Source organism: Manihot esculenta, chromosome 5 (genome assembly GCF_001659605.2).
Source record: "Manihot esculenta cultivar AM560-2 chromosome 5, M.esculenta_v8, whole genome shotgun sequence".
Lineage (NCBI taxonomy): Eukaryota > Viridiplantae > Streptophyta > Magnoliopsida > Malpighiales > Euphorbiaceae > Manihot > Manihot esculenta.
The window spans coordinates 3,225,288-3,242,014 of record NC_035165.2 but is presented as its reverse complement, the minus strand read 5'-3'; the positions used below and the strand labels follow the sequence as shown (position 1 = coordinate 3,242,014).

General features: G+C 42.8%; 2 protein-coding genes across 2 annotated transcripts; both read left to right on the top strand.

The window, feature by feature from the left end:
- The first annotated feature begins 1,266 nt into the window (after window positions 1–1,266).
- LOC110614644 (probable methyltransferase PMT15) lies at window positions 1,267–5,075 on the top strand. Its single transcript, XM_021756250.2, has 6 exons — window positions 1,267–2,242; window positions 2,699–2,909; window positions 3,089–3,386; window positions 3,974–4,366; window positions 4,458–4,535; window positions 4,624–5,075. The coding sequence occupies exons 1-6, from the start codon at window positions 1,601–1,603 to the stop codon at window positions 4,838–4,840; spliced, it is 1,839 nt and encodes a 612-aa protein (XP_021611942.1). The 5' UTR covers window positions 1,267–1,600; the 3' UTR covers window positions 4,841–5,075.
- A 1,797-nt stretch (window positions 5,076–6,872) lies between these two features.
- LOC122723643 (uncharacterized abhydrolase domain-containing protein DDB_G0269086-like) lies at window positions 6,873–11,635 on the top strand. The gene is made up of 6 exons (XM_043956481.1): window positions 6,873–7,189; window positions 8,652–8,767; window positions 9,367–10,094; window positions 10,334–10,828; window positions 11,084–11,297; window positions 11,346–11,635. Exons 1-6 carry the CDS (start codon window positions 6,873–6,875, stop codon window positions 11,633–11,635), a joined length of 2,160 nt encoding a protein of 719 aa, XP_043812416.1.
- Window positions 11,636–16,727: the final 5,092 nt, after the last annotated feature.

The window sequence follows — 16,727 nt, the reverse complement described above, 5'->3', positions numbered from 1 at the left end:
ATTATTTAAATTTAGAGAAAATAAATTTTATTTTTTAGTAGTGAAAGTATTTTATGAATAATATTAGATTATTCAATATATTTCATGGACTATTTAAATTTCAAAAGTAAAATTTAAATTTAGAAAATATAAATTTAATTGGTAATATGTTTCATATTTAAATTTTAATTAATATAAACAATAAATAAAAATCATTATAATTTTATTATATTATTATTAACTTTTATAAAAAATTTTATTATATAATTATTTTATGTGTTTTATTTTGTTAAATCATTTATTTAAATTGGACTCCTAATTTTAATTTTTGTATTCACCACTAAACATTGCTCAAATATTCATATAAATATTTGATATAATTATTATTGTTATTAATTTTTTTTCATACTATTAGATATATCAAATTATAATAATTATTAAATTAAATATTTATTTCTTTAAACTATACTATCTAATATTGAAAATTTATTAAGGATAATTAATCTGAATTTGTGAATTTGTGTTAGACAGACAGATAAAATGTGCAAAATTAATTAATGTGTATGTATAGAGTATTAAAGGTAAGTTTCATGTTAATATGTTTTTTTACCTGTATATTAATATATTATATAATTGTTTAAAGCAAGCATTAAAATTCAAATATTAATTTTTTTTTTTATCAATAGATTAAATAAGCATTCACTAAGAGAAGAAGACGAGAAAGGATTCCAAGAATCTTAACATTTAAAAACATGTTGAAGTTCTTCAAATGGCTAGAGCAAATAAATACTGATGGATTGAAGCGCAACCGACGAAGTCGGTAAAGATTGATGGAGAAGATCAAGCATCTCAAAGGGGAGGCTCTCCATTCTCGCAAGACATGTATGGAAGATCGTCGAAAAAGAAACTAAAAAAACATCTGCATACAAAAAAACAACCACAAAAAACACACTAAAAATAAAACGAAAACCACAGATTTAAAGGAAAGTTCTCTCTAAATAAATTATTTAACAATGTAGCCTAAAGATGGAGAAGAACAACCCACATTTCTAAGTAGAGGAGAAGTAGTCCACCATCCTCTGTCCAAAAGAGTTAGACAATGACCGCACTAAGACGATAAAAAAAAGCTGTCTGAAATCGCAGATGAAAAGGGGAGAAAACGAAAGGTTTTTGTCTCTCTGGCAACCCTAAGGGAGAACTTATTTTCTCTGATGTTAAAGTTGATATCCTTTTGGGTGATTTTAGGATGCGGAATTTCTTATTATTATATCTTAACAACTCACACGATAGGTGTAAATTTATTCATACATACAGCAATCCCCAAGCCTGACATATCCGTTTTCTGTGGTAGTATTTTCCTCAACTTCGGACACGTATGAATATCCCCGCTGCTGACTTAACGTTCAACCAATTCAGGTTGGGAGGGCGTCGGCGCGTGCCCCAACACCAACAATCACCGTCCCAATATGCTTTCTTGACCTTGGAAACAACATACCATTAACGGTCCTTCAAAAGTTCACTCGTCATCGTTTCTCTTATATACATTCACACACATAGTACAGACAACACTCAACACCTCTCCCCTCTCCCCTTTCCTGCACAAGGTTTCTTTTCAGTTTCCATGGCAATTCCGACGTCGTTTCTCACTTCAACAACCAAGAAAACCAACCTCCACAAACTCACACTCACCACTATCCTCTGCTCTGTCTTTTACTTCATTGGTTTCTACCAAAACTTCCGTGGCAGTATCCCACCTTCCTCCGCCACCATAGATTCTTGTGCTCTATCAATTCGCAATACCACCCTCGACTTCTTACCTCACCACTCTGCCCCTCACACCCCAGTCACGGTGGCGCGTGTGCATCACCTCCATCCATGCGACCTTAAATTCTCTGAGTATACCCCATGCGAGGACGTTAAACGGTCCCTGAAATTCGACAGGGACAGAATGATATACAGAGAGAGACACTGCCCGGAAAAGAAGGAGCTTTTAAAGTGTCGTGTGCCGGCTCCATTTGGCTACAGGTTGCAGTTTAGATGGCCAGTGAGTAGAGAATTTGTGTGGTATGCTAATGTGCCTCATAAGGAATTGACGGTGGAGAAGAAAAATCAGAACTGGGTGCGGTTCGAGGGGGACCGGTTCAGGTTCCCTGGTGGTGGAACTATGTTTCCCCGCGGGGCTGATGCGTATATTGATGATATTGGCAAGTCAATCAATCTAACAGATGGGTCGATAAGGACCGCCATTGATACTGGTTGCGGGGTACGTAAGAGTTTTCCATTCTAACAAGTCTTAGTTTTACTTTTCATGGCTAAAACGGCTCGGTTCATTCGTTGAACCGGCTGGTTTATAGCCTGAAACCGGAGTTGTCTAGGAAGGCAACCGACGGGTACGTTGAATTTTGTCCGTTAAAATATGGAAAGTGGGCTGCTTCGAATTCCAAACGTTACTTTTTTTCCAGTTATAATATTTTACTACTTATATATATACACATATAACTTGGGTTGCCCAATTGGAATTAGTAGTAATCACATGTATTAATTCCAAAACCTGCAATGCAAGCAATATATTTTTATTTCTTTAAGTCAATTTTACTTTATAAAATATTTGAAAAATGTCATTATTGAAAATAGAATCAAATCAATTTACAAAAACCTCTGATGAGAAAAGTTGATAATTAATATATTAATGAACGAAATATTGGGTTAATTTTTGTAGGTTGCAAGCTTTGGAGCTTACCTTCTGTCAAGGAACATTGTGACAATGTCATTTGCACCGAGAGACACCCACGAAGGTCAGGTCCAATTTGCTCTGGAACGTGGAGTTCCTGCATTAATTGGAATCTTAGCTTCTATTAGACTGCCTTACCCTTCAAGAGCCTTTGACATGGCTCACTGCTCTCGCTGCCTCATTCCTTGGGGCCAATATGGTATTTCTCCAATCTTTAATGATATTGAATAACAGCATTTTTTCTCTCATGGGTTCTTCTAAGCTTTCTTTCATTTTTCCTGAGAAACAAACAATCTTTCCAGAATATATATGCAATACTTCAATTAAATGAATTAGTTTATATATAATGTATTTCACTTCTAACTTTTTCTTGAGCAGATGGGGAGTACTTAATTGAAGTTGATCGAGTTCTTCGTCCAGGTGGGTACTGGGTTCTGTCTGGGCCACCAGTTAATTGGGAAAAACATTGGAAAGGTTGGGGTAGATCACCGAAAGATCTTAAAGCAGAGGAGTCTACGATTGAGAAGATAGCCAAAAGCATATGCTGGAAAAAATTGGTGCAAAAGGGTGATCTCTCTATTTGGCAAAAACCCACTAATCACATCCATTGCATAGCCAAAAGGAAGGTGTACAAGCAGCCTCTCTTTTGCCGATCACAGGATCCTGACAAGGCATGGTAATGGTTTTTTTTTCTCCCCAATTTGAATTGTCACTTCCTGATTTTAGGTTTCTGTCATCACAAGCCTTTGAAATAAATGCTAGGGTACTCTGATTGAGTTAGGCATATGTCCTTTCCCATGAATGATTTTGGCACAATTTACAGTCGCATTGAGTATCTAGCTTTTAGTTGCTGACACTAGGGTTTAGTCAATACTTATCGGTGGAGGACTTCTTTTTAGCCCTCCACTTGAGCTCAATTGCTTAAGCAGATCAACTTTGCATTTCCAGGATTTTATTTTTCTGACGTATTAAATGACAGAAAAGCATTTTCTTATCACTGTTGAGTAATACTTTAGCTGTGATACCAGAACCAATTGAATACTAAAGGCAATGCCTGACTGGCCAATTGAATTTCTTCTTAGTTTGGTTAACCTGTCCAACAACTTAAACACTTGCTTGATTTTTTTTTTTTTTTTCTTACTTCCTTTTCCTTTTCTAATTCATACTTCACATGGTTGTTGAAATAAGGAAATAATAATAATATAAAAGAACTCTTGTGCTTTCCCTGGTTAGTTGAAAGCTGCTAACTTTTTCTTCTTTTAGGTACACCAAAATGGAGAACTGTTTAACTCCACTGCCAGAGGTATCAGACATCATAGAGATAGCAGGAGGGCAACTAGCAAAATGGCCTGAGAGATTGACTGCAATCCCTCCAAGGATAAGCAGAGGAAATTTGAATGGTATTACTGCAGAAATTTTCACTGAAAATACAAAGATATGGAAGAAAAGATTAGCATATTACAAGGAAGTCCACCATCAGTTAGGTGAGCATGGGCGGTATCGTAACTTGCTTGATATGAACGCTTATTTGGGAGGCTTTGCCGCCGCACTAGTGGATGATCCTGTATGGGTTATGAACGTTGTTCCTGTGGAAGCAGATATCAATACTTTGGGGGTCATCTATGAACGTGGGTTGATCGGAACTTATCAAAATTGGTATGCTTTTAATCTCCCTCATAGTAGGACACAATATGCAAGTGGGTCAATCAAGGGCACATGTCAAAAGCTCATCTCTCTTAATTTGTAGGTGTGAAGCCATGTCAACTTATCCAAGGACTTATGACTTGATTCATGCTGATTCAATTTTCAGCCTCTACCAGGGCAGGTAATGCTAATGGGAGTTTCTTGTTTGCTGCATATCTTAGTGACATTGCCATGTTATCTGCCTAAATGACTAAAACCTTGCATTGCAGATGTGAAATGGAAGACATTCTGTTAGAAATGGATAGGATTTTAAGGCCAGATGGTAGTGTAATAATTCGAGATGATGTAGACATCTTGCTAAAAGTCAAGAGCATTGTGGATGGGATGCAATGGAATGCCACAATTGCAGACCATGAAAGGAGTGCTCATGAGAGGGAGAAGGTTCTTTGTGCAGTGAAGCAGTATTGGACAGCGCCAGGCCCTTAACAAAATTAACCACAATCTAAAACAACTTCATAGCGATGGCCTTTCTCAGTTGCATTGCCTTTCAATGCTTATAATTCCTCGTCAGACATTTTTCAGTGGTTCTTGAATCCGCTTTCAGATCAGATGATTGTATCAAAATGCCACAGATGATGAAATTGCCCTGTTCGACTATTGTTGATTCTCAATTTCTTTTGTAAAAATCATTTTATTAAAGAAAATATTAATTATAACAGAATATTATCCATATTAGAATATTATTTAAAATTCAATACTTTATTATTAAATTAATTTAGATGTGGGATTTAATTCCTTTGAAAGAGGCTATATCTAGTAGAAATATTACAGCTTGATGAAAATAAATACTTTTCCATCCATTGGCTTGATTTTAATACAATAACTTTGAATAAATACTATTTATTACTGGATTTGGTTAAATTTTACATTATGTTTGTTGTGCATTTTATTTTACAATGTTAAAAAAAGTAAAATACATTGTTTTTTTTACCTCATATTTTGAAGAGTAAATCACTATTTAGTTAATAAATTATTTTAAAATTAATATATGTCTTTATTTTTTCAAAGTAAATATTAATTCAAAATATTTTGATTTTAACAAATTTTAGTTTCTCTATCTAATCCAAATATTCTGATTTTAACAAATTTTAGTTACTCTTAAGTTCTCATTAGCTGCATGAGAATTACCAAATTACCCTTGAAAAAAAATAGATTGAGGGATTTCATAATTTAAAATTGAGGGAGTAAATCACTATTGTGCCACCTAATTGCTTAAAAGTGGGGATGTCACAAATACTAAGAGTTAATTTAAATTTTTTTAAAAATAAATAATTAATAATAAATTGTATTCAAAATAAAAAAATATTGAATAGAATTGTAATAGTATAAATTTTTATGGTAATAGTTGATAATCTGAGATCTAATAGGATAGGGTTTTACAAGGGTTTTTGTATTGAAAAATAAACTTAAAACTTTCTGGGGAGGGGGTTCCCCCTTTTATCCATTTCGCTATGCTTGTTGGTGACGTGTAAAGGCCTTTTCATGATTGGGACACGCGTCTCTGACATACAGATTCGGGCGTACGAGGGTATCAGCCGCCTGCTCCATGCGTAACAACCTCTGATTCTCCTCGTGCGTACGCTTGAACGGATCTGCTAGGTTGTCTGGATATGGCTCTGGAAACTGGGCTGGGCCGAGAGTCGGGCCGGACGCTGGACCTGAGTGGAGAGGGCCTATTAGTCGCGGACTGGGCTGATTCTGAGTGAAGAAGCTGGGTTGAGCCCGGCCTTGAAGGTTAAAAAACCTGGGCTTGTTGTACATATCAGGTGTGTGGGCCTCCACGTTATGGGCCTTCGGCTGTGGTCAAGCCCCCGATCTGGGGTAGAGAAATCCAGCGGTCATCAATTGCCCCTTCACCTTCTCGGTAGTTATTGCTTCCACTGCCGAGGGGGTGAATATCGAGAACCATTATGACCGCGCCTGTTCGTGTTCAGATGCCTTAATAACATCCTTTCATCTTTCCGTCGTCGTGCAGTTTTCGAATCCTAAATTGATGATCTGCTCTTTCCCCTTTCTGGTTTTTCTTCATTCTTCGTGTCCTTTTCTGTCTTTGCTTTCTTGTCATCATTATCTGGGCATGTCCTTTCTTTCCTTTTCCAAGACTATCTCTTTAAAATCCTGACACTGTTAGCTCAGAGTCTAGCATAACTCTGCCCCGTGCCGAGGTCTCAGACTCTGGTATATATCAACGCTGATTTTTCTTCATTCTCAAATCCTTTGTTGGAACAAGAGGTTCTTCCTTTCTGCTTCTTTGTCTGCTTCTTTCCTCTAGCGAGATTGTTTTGTTTTATCTGCAAAGGATTCATTTGATGCTTTCGTCAAACGGAATGAGGTGAGCTTGAGTTTTTATTGCTTTGTTGCCCCAGGGGTTTGTTTCAGTCTTGCTTTTATCATCTTGATGGAGAATTGTTTCTGACCTGTCTTCGTTTTGAAATTTTTTGCAGTACCTGAGATAAGAATGGGTCAGTTCGAGATTCTTGGGAATTTGATGTTACCTCTAAGGAGTCTGGACAGTGCTTTGGAGATCCTTCTGGTAGGGCGGCCGATGGGTGGGACTATTCGGCAAGCTGCTGAGACTGCTTTACCCAGGTCGTCTGGCCGGCCTCCTCCTCAGTTTGCTGTCCGAGCTCCAAAGAGGTTCTGGGCTGGTGAGAGGTCTGCTCCTTCTTCCGAGAAGAGAAAAGAAATTTCCTTAATGCCCCCGTCGTCTTCTTTTGATATAAATGGAAGTGGAGAGAATGATCAACTCATTGTTCCCTTTAATGTGAAGTACCAGTATTATGCAAGACTTTGGTGTGAAGTACCAGTATTATGCGAGACTGAGATCTGCTGCACTCAGTCAAGCTTCTGGCGATGCCTTTGAATGTATGCTCTGCGATCCCCTTAGAGCCGTCACTAGAAAGCCCGTGTTTTCATGGTACATTCGGACAAGCTCGGATATTATATCCTGTCCGTATGTATCGTGAATCACGTCTGGGCAATCAGGGTGTCGACCTATTATAGGGGAACAGTGAGAAATACTTATGGGAATCAACTTGTTCAGTTCCCCTATAATAGCGAGACAGATCTTGGCCTTTTCTGAAAAACTCACATTCCGAGCTGCGAGAAGTCCTCCGAACTGAAGACTAGAATAATAGGGTAGGTGATAATCGTAGATGATGAAGTATCCGGATATGTAAATCCTTTAAGGGTGGTCTTCCATTCTGTAATGTAGGCCTTTGTAACGTGCTGTAATGTACTTTTCCTTTAATGAAATGCTTGTTTTTCACACTTGAGCTTGTTCTTTTCTTTGTCATGGATGAAGTATTGATACTGTTTTCTTCATAGCCTTAGCCGATCAAACTTTATTTTTTCCGATCTGACCGTATTTCGTGAACTCTTGCTTTTGATCGATGGGCCGAGCTCCGGGCCTACTTAACCAACTGGGCGGTTGGTTTGCTTTTCCGAGCTTGACTAACCGACCTGTGAGCTCGGTCTGTACTTGATGGATTGAGCTTTGAGCCTCCTTTAGTCGACCGAGCTCTAAAGCTATGTTTTCCAAGCTGGACTAATCCGACCTGTGAGCTCGGCCTTTTAATCCTCGAGTTAATTTCTGAGTTTTCAGTTCTGTATGACCCCGAGGTGCTCTTGTCTTTTTCCGACCTCACAGCCTCTGTTCGATAAATCAAATCTTATAACTTTTTAAGTGATAAGCAAGTCTGACCTTTATCATGTTCCCATTATCATGCTCCCTTTTGCTTGTACTTTTTGAGTCTTTTCTTGACTTGCCCCTCTGTTTCCCTGGTATTTACCATGGAGGTGGTGAATTTTTGCAGGTTGAGTTACTGTGACTGACGAGTTGGGCTTGTAGATGGCAAATGGGCTTATGTAGATGAGCTGTCACTGTGGACTTAGCCCTTGTGGAGAAGCCCAGCGATCATCCTTTTGCCCCTTTACCTTCTCACTGGTTATTATATAACCGTTGAGAGGGTAAACTTTGAGAGTAATTAATGATCGCGCCGCTTCCAAGACAAAACTGTTCAGATCAACGTTTCATCTCATTACTGCCTTTCATTTCTAATTCCTTCTGTCTTCTGAAGAAACTAGCTCTTTTCTGCTTTCTGTCTCCCTGCAACTCCTTCTGCTTTTCTCACCTTATTGCATTTTCAGGTACGCTTCCTTGTTCTTCCATGGCCCTTTCAGAGCTTCCTGATGTTGTTGACATTGAGTCGCATATTACTCCTTCCAACATAACTAGGTACATTTCCCGGAGGCTCTTAGATACTCCTCTGTATCTGATTCGAGCACCTTTTCCAAATGAAAGGATAGTTCTTCCTTACCCACCCCCTTCGGGTTTGGTGGATCCCCAAGAGGGTTGTCGTATAGTGTTTTTCTTGAAGCAGAGAGAATTCGGTCTACCGTTTCCTTTCACCCCTTTCTTTATTGAGGTTTTTGAACATTTCGGGGTGACTCCTCGGATGTTATCCCCAAATTCCATTTTGTTCATGTCCTGTTTTGAGTCTATCTGCCTGGGTTGGGGTTTTACACCCACGGCCTGTCTGTTCGTTACTTTTTTCCGCCTGGTTAAGGCGGTTCAAAACTTCTATTACTTTTCTCCCCGTAGGGGGTTATCTGTTCTCACAGGCTACAAGGATTCTATAAAGGGATGGGTAGAGAATTTCCTTGTGGCGGAGCTGAAATTAGAGTCCGCCAGAACGTGGGAGGTGGATCTAAGTTGGGGGGAGATCTTTCCGGGGTGCAACGAGTTGCCCCAATTGAGTCTTATTGAGCAGGTGGGGCTGCTTCGACTGACTTCTGTTGAGAAGAAGTATGACGTCGAGAAGTGTATGTTCGTGTCCAATCTTAGGGATATCCGGGACACGGGTATAGTGCCTTGTCCAATTATTCTATTTCTTCTTTGCCCGTAATAGCAGGAGATATGCTGACTCTTTGTACTTTCGTGTTTTTTGTAGCTTCTGAAGTAAAAATGGATGATATCAAGTTTCCCAAGAACTTTGTCCTGTCTCGGGACAATATGCATGCGATTTTTGACGCTTTTGGGGATGGGCGTTCAGTGACTGAAATTGCTGCGGAGATGGTTCAATCTGCTTCCTCCAAGAAGGTTAGCCGACCTCCTGTCAAAGCTTCTTCTAGAGCTTTGAAGCCGAGCTCCCGCAGCACCAAGCCGTCTAGCCGCGGTGGGTCGAGCTCAACTCTTAGGCCTGCTGAAGGGTCTAGGTCTGCCCCAGCTTCCTCGGAGGGCGTGGGAGGAACCTCTCTTCCTATTGTGGAGCAGACCCCTACCGTTGAACAAGTAGAGCAGGGTATTGCCCATTCTCCTGGAGGGGTGTCAGGGGAAAAATCTGAGTTCCCTGTTACTAAAGACAAGGAGGCCTCTGGGACAGGAATGGAGATCATCCTCCTAGATGACCAAGTCTCAGATGTTTCTGCTCAAAATGCCCCTGCCTCTGTGAGGATTGGATCTGAGGGCGCTCTACCGAAGACCGGGGATAAACGCCCAGCCCTATCCGAAACATCTGCTCCATCTCCAGCTCGGAAGAAATCCAAGGCTGCCACAGGACCTTCTCCAGCTCTTCCTCCCCTTGGGAAAAAGAAAGGTGTTCCTGCTGTGCCTTCATTGTCTCCTTCCGGCAACGTTCTAAGTGCGTCGGACATTACCTCCGAGTCTCCGGCCAGTGCTGTCGCCGAACTGCTCAGGGAGCGGATGTTCGACGGAATTACAGAGGCTTCGGATCCTCGTCTTCTTGCCCTGACTGGTCTTTTAGCCAGTTCTACCAAGGAGCAAGTGTCCTTCCGATCTCGCTCTCGTGAGGAGCTTGGATCTTCAATTAGAGAAATGCTTCTAATGGTAAGTTGTTTTTTCACCTCGATTTAGGTTTTGCTTCTTTTCTTTTTCTGACAGTTGTTCCTCCATTTTAGGCGACGGGCCTCTTTATGGAGGTGGATGCTCGTGATGGCTCCCTCCAGGAGTCTGTAGACCGCCGAATTGAGGAGGCGCGTCTGGAAGAGAACTTTTCTGCAACCAGTGACGCAAGGGGTAATCTGGTAGCTGCTCGAGAGCAAATCCAGTCCCTCCAGGTGGAGCTGCGTTCGGCGCTAGAGGCCCTTAAAAAGGCTGATGAGAAGACGGCTGAGACAGCAGGGTATACCAAGTCTTTAGAAGCAGAGCTGTCTCAGACTCGTGAGGTTCTCAGAGTGTCTGATGAGAGGGCAGCTGCTTTGGAGGTTCGCTGCGAAGGGGTTTTAAAGCAGCTGTCTTCTATGACAGAGGCCCTTAGCGAAAGGGATGAGGCCGTGAGGCAAAAAGCTGAGGTCCAGCAACAATATGGGGTCTTAAAGGCTGATTTTGAAGAGCTTCAAGCTCAACTGGAGGAAGCGAAGGCTCAGAAGGAAGCAGCCCTAGCTCGGGTGGAGGTCCTTGAGCAGGAGTTGAGCACGAGCTCTGATCGTATCAGAGATCTGGCTTCATCGGCTGAGGAGTTCAACCTTCGCCATCAGCAGCTCAACCATGAAGTCAGGACCTTGGAGCATAAGTGTTCAGCCCTGCTTAAGGTAGTAAAGCATTTTGAAGACAGATCTCAGATGGTGCGTGAGCAGTGCATAGCGGAATATCAGGAGTCGGATGAGCTGAAAAGGAAGATCGAGTAGGCCTGTGAGGCTCACCTCCAGGACTACAAGGACTCTTCCGAGCTTAAGGAATTTGTGGCTGAGGCCTGTGAAGCACATCTTAATGAGTATAAAGCTTCTGGTGAAATGGGAGCGGCTGTTCTTAAGAAAGCCTTCCGCATGTATGTGACCGGCTATAATCGTGATTTAAGAGAAGCCAGACACGCTCCTGATACTCCTTTGGCCGAGCTTCGCAAGTACGAAGCGAACTCAGATGGCGAGCCAGTGTTGTATGGGGAGGATGATTTCCCTATGCCCTGAGGAGATTGCCGGAGGAATATACGCCGGCCAGCTGAGTCTTCTTCGGAAGAGTCCGAGCTAGAGGGGGAGGACGTGGAAGTCCTTGAGTCAGGGAAGGATGACCCTAACTCTGAGAAGGAGGATCTCCACCTTGAGTCAGAGATAGCTCCTGTTGTAAACGTTGAGGGCTCTGATCCAAGGGGTTCCGAGCTTCCTTCAGATGTGACTGCAAGTGTAAATAATGTAGGCGAGGGTGTGCTTACTGATGTAAGTCCTTTAAGGACTATTTATCCCCCCACCTTGTCAGAAGGATAATTTGTAATAGCTATTTGTAATAAAATATCAGTTTTCTTTTTCCTCAAAATACTCTAATATCTTTTTTCTCATATTTGTACACTATGTATTTTCATTCATAAGCTCTGAATTGCTCTTGGGTTGTAAGTTTAGCTAATAGTCTGAGAAATCAAATCTCATACCTTTTAATAGTGACTAGCAGGTCTGCTTTTTGCTTTTAGCCCCTTCTTCTTGGTTGTAAATTTGGATGCTTGTTCCGGATAAACTGATCTGGGCTTTGCGTATAGCCCCCTTTTATTTATGCTTCTGAAGATTTCTTCATTTATAAGCCCTTTTAGAGAGGGAGCTCGGCCTTTTTCTTTTGGCCTTCATATCTTTGAGCTTTTGAGGATATAAGGCTGTCCGAGCTGGGAAGCCGGCCTTTTGTTTTATAGCCATACTTTTATCGTTAGCATCTGTTTTGAGGTCGGCGCTTCTTTAGCAATCGTGCTCCTTTTTTGGTAGCTCTGGGCTCCTTTCTTTTTTGAGGTCGGAACTGTGTTTTTATGAGTGTGCCTGCATGGAAAGTTTTCATTTTAGGAGGCTTTTAAGCCCGACCATTTTTGTTTTCAGGAGATCTTACGAGATCCTGGCTATTTTTGTTCCGGGGTGACCTCAGGGCCCTTCCGGCAGTTTTTTATTTTCCCGGGAGTTCTGGGGGATCCCGGTCTTCTTTGTTTACCTGGGAGTTCTAGGGGATCCCGGTCTTCATGCTCCGGGAGGCATTTTTATGATCCTCACCGGCCGTTCCGGGGTGACCTTGGGGCCCCGCCGGCTGTTTTTTGTTTTGTTTTGTTTCCCCGGGAGTTCTAGGGGATCCCAGTCTTCTTTGTTTACCCGGGAGTTCTAGGGGATCCCGGTCTTCATGCTCCGGGAGGCATCTTTATGATCCTCACCGGTCGTTCCGGGGTGACCTCGGGGCCCCGCCGGCTGTTTTTTGTTTTGTTTTGTTTTCCCGGGAGTTCTAGGGGATCCCGGTCTTCTTTGTTTACCCGGGAGTTCTAGGGGATCCCGGTCTTCATGCTCCGGGAGGCATCCTTATGATCCTCACCGGCCGTTCCGGGGTGACCTCGGGGCCCCGCCGGCTGTTTTTTGTTTTGTTTTATTTTCCCGGGAGTTCTAGGGGATCCCGGTCTTCTTTGTTTACCCGGGAGTTCTAGGGGATCCCGGTCTTCATGCTCCGGGAGGCATCTTTATGATCCTCACCGGCCGTTCCGGGGTGACCTCGGGGCCCCGCCGGCTGTTTTTCGTTTCTTCTTGAGGTTTTTGCACAAGATTCAGGCTCATTGGCCTTACTGTCGCTTCGTCGTCTCAGCTGGTTTTGTGCCTAACTGAGGTCTTGTTTCAGGGGATCTTTCTGAGCCCTGTTCTTCTTTTTGTTTTTACGTAGAGGAATGTTATTCTTTTTCGTGGAGGAATGTTATTTATAAAGACAATTCATATGTGTATAAATAACTTCCATTTACTCATGTTTGTCAAAATACAATGTTTTTCTTTACAAATTTTTCAAGGGAAGTACCTTTTTAGGTGCTGGATGTTCCAAGCATGAGGCTCGGGGTTTCCTTGCATATCCTCAATTCTGTATACCCCTGGCTTGACCACTTTTGTCACCTTGAAAGGACCTTCCCAGGTCGGTGCTAACTTGCCTGCGGCCGCTCTTTTTCCTGTAGCTTCCAGGTTTCTTAAGGTCAGGTCTCCCACTTTTAAGCTTCTTTCTCTGACCTTTTGGTTGTAATATCTCGCTGCTCGTTGTTGATAAGCGGCAGTTCGGACTTGGGCTTCCTCCCTGACTTCCTCAAGAGCATCCAGGTTGCTTCTTAACTTATCCTCATTGGTATTTTCACTAACGAATTGAACTCGATGAGTGGGGATCTGCAATTCAACTGGGACTACGGCTTCTGTGCCATAAGCAAGGGCAAACGGTGTTTCTTTAGTGGGCGCTCTGGGAGTGGTTCGGAGTGCCCATAGTATGCTATTGAGTTCTTCTGCCCAATTCTCCTTTGCGCCATCCAGCCGTTTCTTTAATCCTTGAAGGATGGCTCTATTAGTCACTTCTGTTTGGCCATTAGTCTGAGGATGAGCCACGGAGGAGAACTTATGCTATATGCCCATGTTCGTCGTGAAGGCTTTGAAAATGCTGCAGTCAAATTGTCTGCCGTTGTCTGAGATAAGTACTCTAGGTATGCCAAATCTGCAGATGATATGCCCCCATACGAAATCTATCATCTTGCGAGCTGTGATTATGGCTATTGCTTCTGCCTCTGGCCATTTCGAGAAGTATTCCACAGCCACCACGACAAATTTCCTTTGCCCCGTAGTCTTGGGGAAAGGTCCCAGGATGTCGATTCCCCATTGTGAGAAGGGCCATGGACTGGATATGCTTGCTTGAGGAGTGGCGGGGGTTCTGATGGCATTAGCAAATCGCTAACATACGTCGCACCTCCAGACAAACTCTTCTGCTTCTTTTTTAACAGTGGGCCAGTAGTATTCTTGCCTGAATATTTTGTTGGCTAATGTCCCTGCTCCCTCGTGAGCCCCACATAGGCCTCTATGTATTTCCTCCATTACCTTTACAGCTTCTTCCGGACTCACGCACCGGAGCCATGGGCTGGACTTCCCTTTTCTGTATAAGGTTCCCCTTATTGCTTGGTAGTTGGCAGCGCGAGCTGCTATCTTTCTGGCTTCATCTTTATCTTCGGGGAGCTTGCCCTCCTCCAGGTATCTCAGGTATGGGGTCATCCAAGTTGAGCTCTGTTCCACCTGCAGTACCGTGTTTGTCTTTTTAAAAGCAGGTGTGCGGACATGCTGTATATATACCTCATCGGGGAGCTGTTCTAACTCCTCTTTGGTCAATCGACTAAGCAGGTCTGCTTCCTCATTTTCATCCCGAGGTATTCTTTGAAATCTGACGATAACTCCCCGACCCGTGAGCTCGGCTTCTATAGTTTTTACTTTACCAAGGTAGTTCTGCATGATGGGGTCCCTAGCCTGATATACTCCCGTAACCTGGTTGATCACCAACTGAGAGTCGCTATTCACCTCGAGGTCGGTTACCCCTACCTCCGAAGCTACCAACATTCCATTTACCAGGGCTTCATATTCGGCCATATTGTTAGAAGCCGTGAATTCTAGACGCAAGGCATAACATACTTTAAAACCTTCTGGCCCTTTAAGCATTATCCCAGCGTCACTACCCTCGGCACCTGATGCTCCGTCTACATACAGCTTCCAGCTAAATTCTTGGGGGGGCTCTCTCTCTTCCTCTGTTCTTGATAACTCTGAGGATGATCCTCCTTTCTCCTCATTGAATGCGCATTCTGCTATGAAGTCAGCCAGAGCTTGGGATTTTATAGCTGTTCGAGGTCGGTACTCTAGACAGTAAGGGCTAATCTCTACAGACCATGCCAACATCCGCCCTGAGGTTTCCGGCCTACGTAGAATTTTCTTTAAGGGTTGGTCTGTCATCACGACTCCTTGGTGGCCTTCTAGATAAACTCTGAATTTCCGGACTGCTAGCAATAAGGCGTAAGCCAATTTTTCAATGTTCGAATATTTGACCTCAGTGTCTCTGAGTACCTTGCTAACGTAGAAAACAGGTTTCTGTTCTTCTTCTTCCACCCTTACTAGCACTGCACTGATTGTTTGTTCTGAGGCCGCCAGATATATCAGAAGTTCTTCTCCTTTTATGGGACTGCTGAGCACGTGAGGCGAGCTAAGATATTTCTTAAGCTCTATGAAGGCCTTTTGGCAATCTTCTGTCCATTCGAAATTCGGTACTTTTCTCAACTTTTTGAAGAATGGCAAGCACTTCTCTGCCGACCTCGACATGAATCGGTTAAGCGCTACTACTCTCCCGGTTAGTCTCTGAACATCTCTTACACAGGTTGGTTCTGGCATATTCAATATGGCTTCCACTTTCTCCGGATTAGGCTCAATGCCTTTACCACTCACCATGTACCCCAAGAATTTTCCTCCCCTAATGAAGAAAGCACATTTTGCTGGGTTCAACTTCATTCTGTATTGATCTAACACCCCAAATATTTCTCTCAAATCTGCTATGTGTTGTTGGAAATTTGAACTTTTGACCACCATATCGTCCACATACACTTCCAGATTTCGACCGATCTGGTTTTTGAAGATTTTATTCATCAACCTCTGATAAGTTGCCCCGGCATTTCTCAATCCAAAGGGCATAGCTCTATAACAGTAAGTTCCATCTTCAGTTATAAATGAGGTCTTTTCCTCATCCGACCTTTCCATTGGGATTTGGTGATAACCCGACATAGCATCCAAAGAAGACATATAATCAAAACCGGCCGTTGAGTCGACCATTTTATTAATATCGGGGAGAGGGTAACAATCTTTAGGGCAGGCTTTATTTAGGTCGGTAAAATCTATACACATCCTGTATTTGCCATTGGCTTTTTTGACTAACACCGGATTTGCCAACCATTGTGGGTACATGACTTCCCTAATAAAGCCTGCCTCTTCTAGCTTCTGCACTTCCTCCCGGGTGGCCTGCTGCTTCTCTCTTCCCACTACTCTCTTCTTTTGCTTTACTGGTCTGGCCTCGGGGAGGACATTCAATTGGTGTGTCATTACTTTGGGGTCAATTCCTGGCATGTCTGAGGGCTTCCATGCGAAGGTCGGCGCGTGACTTCGGATCAGGGCCATGACTTCACCTTTTTGTTCTTTGGTGAGGCTGGCATTAAGGCTGAAGACCTTGTTTGCATCTGCTTCTGACAAGGGGAAAATTTCCAACTCTCCAACTGGCTCCGTCCGGGCTTCTTTTGTTTCATCTCTGACCTCCAGAACTTCCGAGTCGAGTGCTTCTCCAGTTGAGCTCGGCTCTGTTACTGTGGCCAAGTATACCAACCTTGCTTCCTCCTGGCTGCCCCGGACCATTCCCACTCCTTCTTCCGTTGGGAACTTGAGTGCCAAATACCTGATGCTAGTGACAGCTTCAAAGTCGAACAACGCCGGTCTCCCCAAAATCGCATTGTAGCTCAGTGGGAGCTTGACCACCAAAAACACCTCATAATGGGTGCGAGCTCGGGGTGCCTCTCCCAAGGTA

What these genes read in the sequence shown, in the direction of transcription:
- LOC110614644 (XM_021756250.2), top strand. Translation starts at nt 1,601, where the DNA reads ATGGCAATTCCGACGTCGTTTCTCACTTCAACAACCAAGAAAACCAAC. An exon ending in CCATTGATACTGGTTGCGGG is followed by an intron (nt 2,243 to 2,698) that starts GTACGTAAGAGT and finishes TAATTTTTGTAG; the next exon opens with GTTGCAAGCTTTGGAGCTTA. An exon ending in CATTCCTTGGGGCCAATATG is followed by an intron (nt 2,910 to 3,088) that starts GTATTTCTCCAA and finishes TTTCTTGAGCAG; the next exon opens with ATGGGGAGTACTTAATTGAA.
- LOC122723643 (XM_043956481.1), top strand. Translation starts at nt 6,873, where the DNA reads ATGGGTCAGTTCGAGATTCTTGGGAATTTGATGTTACCTCTAAGGAGT. An exon ending in TTTGGTGGATCCCCAAGAGG is followed by an intron (nt 8,768 to 9,366) that starts GTTGTCGTATAG and finishes TGTTTTTTGTAG; the next exon opens with CTTCTGAAGTAAAAATGGAT. An exon ending in CCGAGTCTCCGGCCAGTGCT is followed by an intron (nt 10,095 to 10,333) that starts GTCGCCGAACTG and finishes CCTCCATTTTAG; the next exon opens with GCGACGGGCCTCTTTATGGA.